At 35.2% G+C, this 12,311-nt stretch overlaps 1 protein-coding gene across 1 annotated transcript in view; it reads left to right on the top strand.

The window, feature by feature from the left end:
* LOC118740019 (transcription factor SOX-21-like) overlaps window positions 1-3,299 on the top strand; it is a 98,756-nt gene extending 95,457 nt beyond the window's left edge. Inside the window, exon 5 of the mRNA XM_036471517.1 lies at window positions 2,146-3,299. Within this exon, the coding sequence (XP_036327410.1) occupies window positions 2,146-2,787 (642 nt within the window). The 3' untranslated portion in view covers window positions 2,788-3,299. The remainder of the gene's footprint in view (window positions 1-2,145) is intronic.
* The last annotated feature ends 9,012 nt before the right edge of the window (window positions 3,300-12,311 follow it).

The raw sequence follows: 12,311 nt of genomic DNA on the forward strand, positions 1-12,311 counted from the left end.
AGCGAGTACTGTCGTCTATTTGACTTATTTGTATAGTGTCAGGCATTGGTGCTAATAATTTTATAATATTTTATTATTTTTATAATTATCTGGAATTATGGGAGAGATATATTTTTGTGCAAGAATTCAATGTACAGTTGGTGTACCACTATAACCAATGTCAATGACACTTCTTTTTGAAACCAATAATAACCGTTCATTTAACTTATTCCTAATTTTTTCTAAAATAAAATAAAAACAAATAAAAGTATATAACAAATAACTAAGTGACCATGAAGTCAAGGTGCAGGAATGGTATTTTCAGAGATAATAGTCGAGAGTTCTAGCTTTAATTTAAGCCAGAAAGGTTCTATCACCTCTTGTTTCTTTGCTAGAGCTTCTAATATATTGCGAAAAACGCGATTTTTTACACTTTGACCTCGCTTTCTTTCAAAATCTGGAGCTGATGGAAACTTTACGCTTACGGCTTCGTAATCAGGACAAGAAAGTCTATCAAAAACAGCTTTAACATTTGCTGTACCAAAATTTGTTTCTATTTTCGGTGGGCTGTGTTATCCAATAAAAATGAGCAAAAATTCATATTTCCGTTTTTTTCTACAGAAATTTTTCCATATGTGGTCCATAATACCCTTCGCTACCCTAGTTAGTTATAGTTTTACAAAATAATTTAATGAATATCATCACGCATGTGCGGGCATGGGCAGGGAACGAGCACACAATGGGCTAGCTTTTCTCAATATTCATCACAATCTGGATGTTAACGTTGACTCAGTATTGAAAGAATTTTTATCTATGCCTCGGTGAATTGCATGTGACTTTTCTTGGAGATACGCTGAATTATATCCAAAATTATATAAAACAATTATATTCTTAGTTGTTACGAATGACTTTATATAAAACTTCCCCAAAGGGAATATAAACTGAATAATAGTATATTTAGATATAAATATATTCTCAACGAAAGCTCGTTTATTAATCACCGCGTTTATTCAGAAAAATCTCAGTTTATTAGCTGTCGAATATGCTGTGTTTGTTATTCTCACATCTCAAGGAAAAGCTAAGTTTCTTCTCTGTGCTCCGTGATCATTTTTCTGCTATATTAAGCAATTTGAATATATTTTAATTTAATGTTTTATTAAAAATACCTTTACAAATCTCTTTTTTTCTTGCTGGCGTCCGTTTTTGATTACTTTTACATTTGGGATTTGCCCTCTTCTTCGCAAAAATAATCGATAAAACTAGGTAGGGAGTTAAGCTCGAAAATAAAGATAATCTACTTATATGTAAACCTTCGTCTTCTTCTTATTTGGCGCTGTAACCGCCTAAGCGATTTTGGCCGAGTTCAACAAAGCACGCCAGTCGTTTCTTTTCTGTGCCAACTGACCCCAATTGAAAATTCCAAGTGAAGCCAAGTCCTATCGATGTCTCCAGAATGCAAAAATCAGAATAACCAAATAAAATTAAAATAAATAACCATCAATTAAGAACTTTGTACGAGGACTCACATTGATCCCTAATTTTATTCAATAAATAAATCGGCCAAAGAGTTTTCCACACGATCTACTTATGTACATACAATAATAAAGATGTGTTAACAACATCATTATAACCCACAGCGTTTTAGAATTTCAAACACCGTACCCTTTTACTTATTCACTCCATAGCGCATATGCTGCAAAGTGCAGTATAAATTATCTTCAAACCGGAGTAGGCAAAATCCACCCCTTGTATCAGGCCATAAACTCAGATTAATGAAATCAGAACACAATCAACCAGAAGGAAAACAAAACGAGCGTGAAACAAATTAAAAAACCAGTGGAATTAAATTGAAAAGCAAACATTTAAACAAATACGATTACAACTGCATTAAATTACATCCTTCTCGCCGTAGCTGTGAAGAGCTGGCAAAAAGGGCGCATAACTTGCCTGGGATTTGTTTACTTTTCCACTTCAGTGGTTTATTGCGGGTGCAGGGGTGGTTTTATCCTTCAATTGCTTGTTATCGCGGTTGAGTTTCCTCATGACATAATTGGATAGCCCTCGACTATTCTGTGATATTGAAACAACAATAACATTACACTTAATCATTATATTTGTATAACATTTTACTTAAAGCTTCTACTTTGTGTTATGTTTTTTTTGCAGGCCGGACAAATGGATGTACCGAAGTTTGCGCTCGACCGCAGCTCGTACCTCAGCTCAGCAGCTACGGCTGGCTCCCTCTACGAGACATCGAAGGCTGCCCAGGCGAGTGCCGCCTACAGCGCCTACTTGGATCCCAGTGTACTTACAAAGGCTTACTTCGACTCGAAAATGTATCAGGATCGCGCTGCCAATTATGCCTTTGACATTTCAAAAATCTATGGCGCCCAACAACATGGCTCCTCGGCGGCCGCCGCGGCAGTGGCGCATCAACAGCAGCAACAACACTTGCTCAACGGCCTGGGCATAGCCCGTTCGCATCAGAATAATGGCAACAACAATAATAACCACTCAACAGCGAACAATAATCTGGATGAACGAGACCACACACCGCATTTAGATAGCGGCGGGGCTGGTGGTGGAGTTCCGAGTGGTATAGGGGATTCCAAGCCACATCTACACTCGCCAACGGACGCACAGCTAGATTATTCACAATATGCGCAATACGGTCAGGTGGGTGGAGCAACCGTTGGTCTTGGTGGCGGAGTCGTTACCAACGGAGGTTTAGCTGGCATTGCGTCTGGTGGCCCAGGTACTGCTGGCGCTGGTGGTGATTTTCGTCGTCCGCTCACAGTTATATTTTGACCACCATCCGTCGAGAGTGAGGAACTGAACCTGTCCATGACGAATTAGATTTACCAGTGGTTTTCTTTCTAGAGTCTTAGTACACATCTGAAACGCTACATCAGCACGCATGAATGGAGTAGATATAATACAGTAGACTCCCATACAAAAATCGACATACATATGTATGTAAGTTCCAACAACAAACGGGCATGAGCTGCAAATCTTACGATTTGAAATTGGTACGATACGTAAATCTACGAAAAACCAATCACTGAATCCGGATTGTTTTGAACATATTAGCAAATCTTACGAGTTGTTTTTTAATGTCACTAAAAAGGTACGGAAATTACTGATTTTTTATTGTCACTCGAAAAAAGTCACATTTCTTACTAATTTCGGGAAGTTTTCAAATAGAATTGCTCATGTTAGAAGGAATGAAAGTTGGCATCATATAAAACATACCTGTGAAGTTTCAAGAGTGTGTCACCAAATTATAAAAAAAATGGCAGCAAGCAGAATATCTGTCGCAGCTTCATATTTTGTAATTTTTAGCATTTACCGATTTTTTTCATTTTAAAAGTTTAAGTTACTTCAAAATTTTAACATTAAAAAGTGAAAATGTTCTTCTTGCCAAAACGAACCAATCTGTAGTAATGCAACTAATGTGCAACCAAATGAGACAAAAATACATTGGTTATAAGATGATGATTTGCGAAACAAAAATTCCAAATTTGCAATTTCTATTGGCATACTCGAAATTCATTCTACGTTATTTTCGAAAATTGTAACAACTCATGAGATTTGATCATATGCATGTACATATAAAGCAACAAGTAAGAAAGTCTAAGTTCGGGCGGAGCCGAAAATTAAATACCCGGCGCAAGTATTAAATATATGTTTTTCACCTTTCCGCAAGCTATCGCTATATGTTAAGCTGGGGTGTATCAATTTTGAGTAAGTTAGCGTCCTTAAATTTCGAAATATTGAAATTTCAAGCATTTCTGAATCGATTTCAATAATTTTCAACGCTTTCCTTTTATGTGGCAAGCACAATAACCATACCGAGTTTGGGACAAATTGGGAGAACGGTTACCGAGATACATATATGTGATCATAAGTGGGCGGTGTCACGCCCATTTTCCAAAATTTTCTCATAAACGTATTTCTTGGTAAAGAATTGTTGCAAGCGTCAATTTTGAATAAATTAGCTTTAATATTTACTGATTTATCGAAGATTTTTTATTTCTCTAAATTACCGTTATATGGGATGTGGGCATGGTTATTGTCCGATTTTAAAAAATTTTGGCCATTTGGTATGCTGTACCAAGGTGAACAACTGTGCAAGAAATTGGTGCAGCGGTTACCAAGATATACACATGTAACCATAAGTGGGCGTGGCTACGCCCATTTTTCAAAAACTTATAATATTCTTATTTCTCGTCTAAAAATTATTATAAATATCAATTTTGAGTGAATAATCTTCAGTAGTTTCTAAAATATCGCAGTTTTCGTATTTCTGAAAGTTACCGTTATATGGGAGGTAGGCATCCGATTTTGCCCATTTTCAATACCATCCGTCCTACGCCCGAAAGAAGTACACGTACCAAGTTTCGTTAAGATATCTTAATTTTTACTCGAGTTATCGTGTGCACAGACGGACGGACGGACGGACGGACGGACAGACAGTCACCGCTTAATCGATTTCTCTTTTCATCCTGATCATTTATGTATACATTTGTCTATATCTATCTCGATTCGTTTTGCCTGTTACAAACAACCGTTATATGAGCAAAGTTATAATACCCTTGTGCACAAGTGCGCTCGGGTGTAAAAACTATGCTTCGTACGCAGCTATTCTGATGCAAAAGCTTTTCGTAGATTTCATGAAAAAAACATACTTCGATTGATTCAGCGAGAGCTCTTAATAATAAAGATCCAGTTTTAGCCACCTCTTTCCGCATTGATTATAGGTTGTTAAATACTATCAGGACCAGAGTAAATCCTGATTATGACAACTTAATGTAACTTAACGGAACTTAAAACCTAGGAAATCAAAATGAAACAGATTTGGACGTTGCATTAAGTTACGTTAAGTTTCGACTGTTCAATTATAAGCAACTCACATTTAAGAGAATGTTTAAGTGAGGGCCTGTAAGTTACGTTAGGTTGCCATAATCAGATCACAAAGCAGTGATCGGCGCTTCGTACCACAATTGTGGAAGATCAACTCACACGTATTCTTACGCTCTATCGTTTAGTCGTTGGCTAGAGAGCAACGAATCAACATCGTTTTTGGCCATGATTCAATAATACAAGCTTAGATAATTATTGACAGCTGCGGTTTGACACTCCCTTACAAAAGGTTGCATTTACGAAGGACAGAGAAAGGGCAAAAATGCAACCCCTTGTTGCGAAAATGGTAGTAGGAAAGTACGCAAAGTAGGCAATTAGTAGTGAAATTCCTTTTGTAAATTCTAATGTATTTGCAGGAAATCTGGCATTTTAAACGAAATGTTGAACGTAATATTGATATATCTACGTGAATTACGTAATTTATATACATACTATTTAGCCGTATAAAAACTGCAAAATGACTCAAAATTAAAATAAGACTACTATGAGATTCATTTAAACATCCAATGCTTATGTTTTCATCAGTTAAATATGCTTCATATGCATATACAAACAAACATATTGCACAAAAGCTTACTACTTCTATTTCACACCAAAGCTACACTAGCCCTGTTCGCGTACGCACTATCCAGTAAATCCTGTACTAATTTTACTGGTTTTTTACTGGATGTCGTTTTCGTATGCAAAAATTTGCAAGAAACTAGCAAAAGAGGGGAAATTGAGAGAGCAAAAATGACAGCTGAACTTGCAAGTTTTACTGGATTTTTACTGGATAAATTTTTACTAGCAACTATTTGCTGGTAAGAAAAACAGCTGATGGCGTGATGCTTAATGTAATTCACATTAACAAAATAATTGTTTGTGGTGCTTTTAGAGTTGCATTAGACAAAATAAACCCATTTAAATATATAATAAGATGGAATATACTAGTTTTCTAAGAAAATTGCATCGGAAAATAACAAATAAATCAGCTGTTCATAAAACTAGCAACTTCTTGCTGGTTTTGCGTTTTTGTACTTTCTTGCATATTTCACTCATTGGGAGTAAATATTGGCTTACTCTCCGAAATTTGGTTACTGGCAAGTTACTGGATTTTTTTTTGCTGGAGAATACGAAAACACAACTACTGTTTCCATGTAAATTTGCAAAGAAGCAACACCATGATTCAATAATACAAGGTTAGATAACACTGGTCTACAAATTTCAACTTTTTTTCTGCGAATAAGACGGGACCTGGTGTTTCTGAACGGATTTTTCGTGCTGAACACGAATCCGGGGTCAAAAATGTCCCATCACGTCACGTTTTCGAGAAAAAAGGGGTTGAAACCCCTAAAAACAGCGTTTTTGGCCATTTTCGAAAAATTATAGAGCTGAACCCTGACGTGGTACAAATTTTGCATATATCAGAAATTAAAGGCTAAACCGTGCCCTTTCGAATGAGCCCTATGCCGAATTGATCGCGTGCACCCTTAAAGCAGGGGGTGTATTTGTGTTTAGGGGTGCAGGAAAAATTGATCACAGAAAGAATTTAATCTTAAACGATCATAGAAAATTAATAATGCCAAGGTTTTAACTATATTAAAAGTCGCTGATTACGAATCTGCAGTTAGATTTTAAAAATTTAAGATGACGGGTCGAATATTTTTATTGAAATGTTTTACTGAAATTCGCTAAATAAAAATTTTTAAGTCCGCCATATTGGATCCGCCATTTTGAATTTTTAAAATCTAACTTCAGATTCGTAATCAGCGACTCTTAATGTAGTTAAGACCTTAGCATCATTCATTTTATATGGTCGTTTAAGATGAAATTCTTTCTGCGATCAATTTTCCCTGGACTCCTAGACACAAATACACCCCCTGATCTAAGGGTGCATGCGATTAATTCGGCATAGGGCTCATTCGAAAGGGCTCGATTTAGCCTTTAATTTCTGACATATACAAAGTTTGTAGCACGTCAGGGTTCAGCTCTACAATTTTTCGAAAATGTCCAAAAACGCTGTTTTTAGGGGTTTCAACCCCTTTTTTCTCGAAAACGTGACGTGATGGGAAGTTTTGGACCCCAGATTCGACAGCTGCGGTTTGACACTCCCTTATAAAAGGTTGCATTTACGAAGGACGCAGAAAGGGTAAGAATGAAATCTCTTGGTTCGAAAATGGTAGTAGAAAAGTACGCAAAGTAGGCACTTAGTAGTGAAATTCCTTTTGTAAATTCTAAGGTATTTGCAGGAAATCTGGCATTTTAAACGAAATGTTGAACGTAATATTGATATATCTACGTGAATTACGTAATTTATGTGCTATTTAGCTGTATAAAAACTGCAAAATGACTTAAAATTAAAATAAGACTACTATGAGAGTGATGTAAACATCCATTGCTTATGTTTTCATCAGTTAAATATGCTTCATATGCATATACAAATAAACATATTGCACAAAAGCTTATACTTTTACTTCACACCAAAGCTACACTGTTTCCATGTTAATTTGCAAAGAAGCAACACGGTGCCACTGTTAAGGGAGCGGTGCGAGAGAGACAACTGTCAGTTTATCGAACCTTGTATTATTGAATCATGAAGCAACACGGTGCCACTGCTAAGGGAGCGGTGCGAGAGAGACAACTGTCAGTTTATCGAACCTTGTATTATTGAATCATGGTGTTTGGCTGTTGCGCTTTGTTTCTTGTACGCAAAAATGCCTTGCGAGAAATATTACATGCTTGAAAATGCTTTTGGTGACATGCAATGCCTTTTGTGTTATAAGTCATTTAAAAAACAAGCAATATGCAATTCAAAGACATTTTGATTCTTGTCATAAGGAAACATTTTGATGAAGAAGAAATACAACGACTTTTTAATGGAAATTCTAATGTATTTTTTTTTTTTCAAAGAATTAAAGGGTGATTTTTGAAGGGAATATGTATGCGATTAAAAGACATTTTTAAACATTTCATAATGATATGGAAAATTTTGATGAACATGAATTTAAATTTTTTTATTTAAATTTTCAATATTTGGCGTGGGTGAATCCAAATGAATTTTGTAATTTTTTATTTGAGTTTTACTTCAATATTTTCATAACTCAAAAAACTAAAAACTCGAGAAAACCAGTTTTAAAGTTTTGAATTTACATATACTCCCAAGGGAAAAATTAATACATATTCAGCTTTATGACAGTCACAGTTTAACTTTTGCCGGCCACTGCCATAAAAAGGCATGGGCAGAGAGTTAGCAGGTGCTAAAAGAGCGTAAGCGTCGCGTGTACCGTACATCTCCCATTTAGATGACCGGTCATATGACCGGCAGATGTCTCGTAGCAGGGATGAAAAAGGAGGTGCAATTGTACCTTTTTCCGACGTTTGATGACTTAAAGGTACATTAGGTACAGTCACTAGATTTTAGGTACAATCATCTTTTGATAAGATGCATTATTAGTTTTTTTCCTTTACCGTGCTAATATATTTACTTGTAGGTACGGGAGAAGTTTCGCTTTCATTTTGAAGAATAAACAATTCTAGAGAAAAGTGGTCAAAAGGAAGACATAAAAAATAACATATTATGTATTATCTTAAACATTTTACATTGCATTTAGAGCAGGCACTACGAAAAATTAACACTTAGCTTCGTATTTTTTTTCTATTAATTTTAACGCTTATTTTCACTAAGTCAAATTCAGTGGCATTTGCGGTCAAATGAGTGAAATGGGACTAGAAACTGGCCTTGGTTTGATTTAGATCAGAATAGGCCTTCATTGTCAAATGGGACTAAAAAATGGTCATTGATTTGATTTAGATCAGAATAGGCCTTCAGGCGTGTACATGCGCTGCTAAGGTGGCTATTTGTAAGTTTTTGGCCCATAATATCAACGATAAAGGTAGGGATAAAGGAAAGAAAGTTGTGTCAAAATAAGTCAAAAAATTTTGTTGTCAAAATATTACACTGTGAAAACCAGCCTTTATTCATCCATACACTCCAGTATCTAGGATGTCTTCAAATTTCAATTTTTTAGATGATAACTACAGCTATTTGACCCATACGCGCTTTTGATTTCTGGAAATATATCTGTGTTCGTATGGAAAAGTAGCTTATGTCGAAAGGCCGGCTTTAGTATAATGCGGCATTCCCTTTATTTTTTAAACGACAAGGAATTTTTTGATGAGACTTAAAAAGAATATTGACTTGCTAGTATCGAAACTATTTCTTGCACGTTTATTTGCTAAAAGTTGTTTAACGGCTTAGCGCCCGTAAGTCATTCGCAATTGTATGCTCCGAATGCCGATTTATACTAAAGCCAGCCTTTCGACATAAGCTACTTTTCCATACGAACACAGATATTTAAAACGCTTTCGAAGTTACTTATGGCACATTGATTATATTCTCTAGATTTGCTGCACCTATTAAAAGGAATCGGATAAATTAGCAGACTTCCTCTTGTTTTACAAAAAGCTGGATAAAGAAGTATAGTTCGCAAAGTGTGTTTTTTGTCTTTTTCGCCAATATTTTTTAGTAGTCAAAATTAGACAAAAACAATGCTTCTCCGATTCCCATTAGACTCTAGTCTATAGATATAGGCTCAGTTGAAAAACCTAATCATGTTTAAAGTACATATATCTTTTGTATTCATGTTTTAAATAAAATTTATAAAAGAAAAAGTACAAATGAATGTTGTAACTTTTTTTAGGTACAATCTATCTCATTTAGGTACATTTATATTGTGATATTAGGTACAATCTGAAATTTCCATTTTTCATCCCTGTCTCGTAGGATTCCCAGAGAGTTTTGCTTTACGTAGGAATTTGTGCTCTTTTATTTTCATTTTGACTTACTTCAGTGTTGGTTCATTTAATTCAAGTTGGCATTCGGGTTTTTGGAATTTAAGTAAGTTCTCAGCAAAAAAGTTTGTTTAAAAAAATACATATGTGTACATAGTGCTTGAAAATATCAATTTTTCCCTTACCTTAAACCTTTGGGAGTGGGCAAAAATGATGCTTTGTAATTTAGGCAGAATTGAATATGCGCTATCTGGGAAGACAATATCTACATGTAATATTTATTCTGTTTGTTGGCACTATATCCAAACACAAACGTATCCTAAGTGTCTTAACAGTGAAACAATTTCTTATTTTCTAAGTTTGCGAATAGAACTTCACACTTAAAATTTAGACATTTATAACAAACATTCTATGAAGAAAATCCCTTCTACGTTTTAAATAAAAATAAGCGAAATCGGCCCAATTTCATACAACCCTGCCTGACATGAAAATTTTCTCCACGGTAAGTCTAGTAGCCATTTCTAACAAAAATGGAAACATATATACATATTTGAAATTTAAGAAAACAAGGCAAATAGCAAAATAGGCTAAAAACGGCTAATTTTTTTCTGCAAAACGGCTAACAAATCGGCTGCCGGCTAAATCGAAATTTCTCCGGCTGTTTGCTATCGCAACCGGCTAAATCTAGCCGGAAAACGGCTCAAATGGCAACACTGCGTGTACGTATGCAAGCGAGAGTGCAGCGATGAGAACACGATGCAAAATGAATTAGGCACACTAACCCATTCTCACTTTTAGCTCACGCTTGTTTGCGGTAGTGCCCACCTCTGGCCATAAACTTTATGGCATAAAGCATAGGCATGAGAACGCTTCATGTAAACATAGATGAGAATTTTGTCACCGAACATTTTTTAAACTGTTAAATTTGGATGCAGTGTAAGGGTCTGATTATGCATACTTCGCATAACTTCGCACAACCATTTGTACCAGTGCAAAATCTAAACTAAACAGTTTGCTAAGTTTTTAAAAGTTCTGCTAATTTCTGGGTAATGGAATACATACAAGATACATACAAATATCATACGAAATTACAGTTTGAAAGTTATGCGTAGTTGTGCGAAGTTATGCGAAGTATGCATAATCAGACCATAAGGCAAGAGTATGTATATATGTATGTATATGGCTTACAGCGCATTGTTTTATTAATTCACGTTTTACCGGAGCGAGTTATGTATATGGGAGTCCACAGTATTCACGCGATCATAATATTGCGTACATTGGTATGTACATAGAAAAATAAGAATAAATGTAAAATAATCATAGAAAAATTTATGAACTTGTGGTAATATTCTATGACCACATAGAGAAAAATTTGTATTTGAATGGCTTTTCAACAACAACGAGAAATAATTAAAAATATGTATAGAAACTAAGTAAGTACAATTTCAATTAATACTTCTTCAAAATATGCACAGTAGGCATAGGCACGGAGCATAAAAATAAAAATCGGTTATCCTTCCCCAAAGATTTATAAACTTTCATCAACTTTTTAAAAGCCATCAAAATTTTGGCTCAATCCAGTGTCATTGTAATAGCAGAAGCACAACACTTGCAAGCGGAAAATTCTTCGTAGCGAATGTTCGCCGGAAGCCTTAAAGGCCCGTGCATAAACAACTTTGTCGTAGGCGTCGTTTTAGGCCCGTTTACATACAACTTTGGCGTTGCGTTGGCGTTGGCTTCGCTTCGACAGCTGACTATGAATACCTCCATTTATATGAAAGTCTCCACATAACCAAAGTTGGGCAACGCCAACGCCAACACAACGCAGAATGATGGCCAACTCTCAACTTTTCGCACGCGTCGTTCATCAGCTGTTCCAAATAAGCAAAATTATGTGATTTCATTTTCATTTTTAATCAAATGCGAGCAAGAAATATAGTTTTTAATGCAATTATTGATGTAAATGTAGTATGTTAATTTAGTGACCAAAGTAATCTCTGCTAAGCGTTCATTGTAGCAAGCACGGGCGTTACTCGCGCTGCTGTCAAAGTGACAACAGCGCCGACGCAACGCCAAAGTTGTATGTGGACGGGCCTTTAGACAGCTGCCTACGAATACATGAATTCAAATGATTCAAATGCAGGTACACATAGAGTTAAGTTTCTCAACTGGGCCATCCAAAGTTGACTTTTCGATTTTTTATATTTCATTAACCGATTTTGAAAGTTAACATTGTGTGCAAATATTTCAGGAACCATTCATTCGAATCTTATTATGATTTTTTGACAGCAGTTAGAGAACTTATTGGGCAACAAAATAAACTGGTCAGTTTGTAAAATTTTGATCCTTGTTTTATAAACAATTTTATTTTTTTAATCAAATTGATTTTTTCACCAACTTCTCATATACCTGGGAAAAGAATTCAAAAAGCATTATTTGCGCTAAACATTAAATTTTACTTTCATAAAAAAATGCTGTACATTTGATTGATTTAAAGCTTTTTACCAAAAAAAATTAACCAAGGTTAAAAAAATATAATACAAATGAACTGAAAAGCGAAAAATAAAAATAATTTGATAATTCTTGATTTTATACTTATGTTAGTTTGAAAATATAATTTTTTGCTTTTCACTTCATTT

The sequence above is a fragment of the Rhagoletis pomonella genome, unplaced genomic scaffold (genome assembly GCF_013731165.1).
Source record: "Rhagoletis pomonella isolate Grant_MI unplaced genomic scaffold, Rhpom_1.0 Rhpom_scaffold_00005, whole genome shotgun sequence".
NCBI lineage: Eukaryota > Metazoa > Arthropoda > Insecta > Diptera > Tephritidae > Rhagoletis > Rhagoletis pomonella.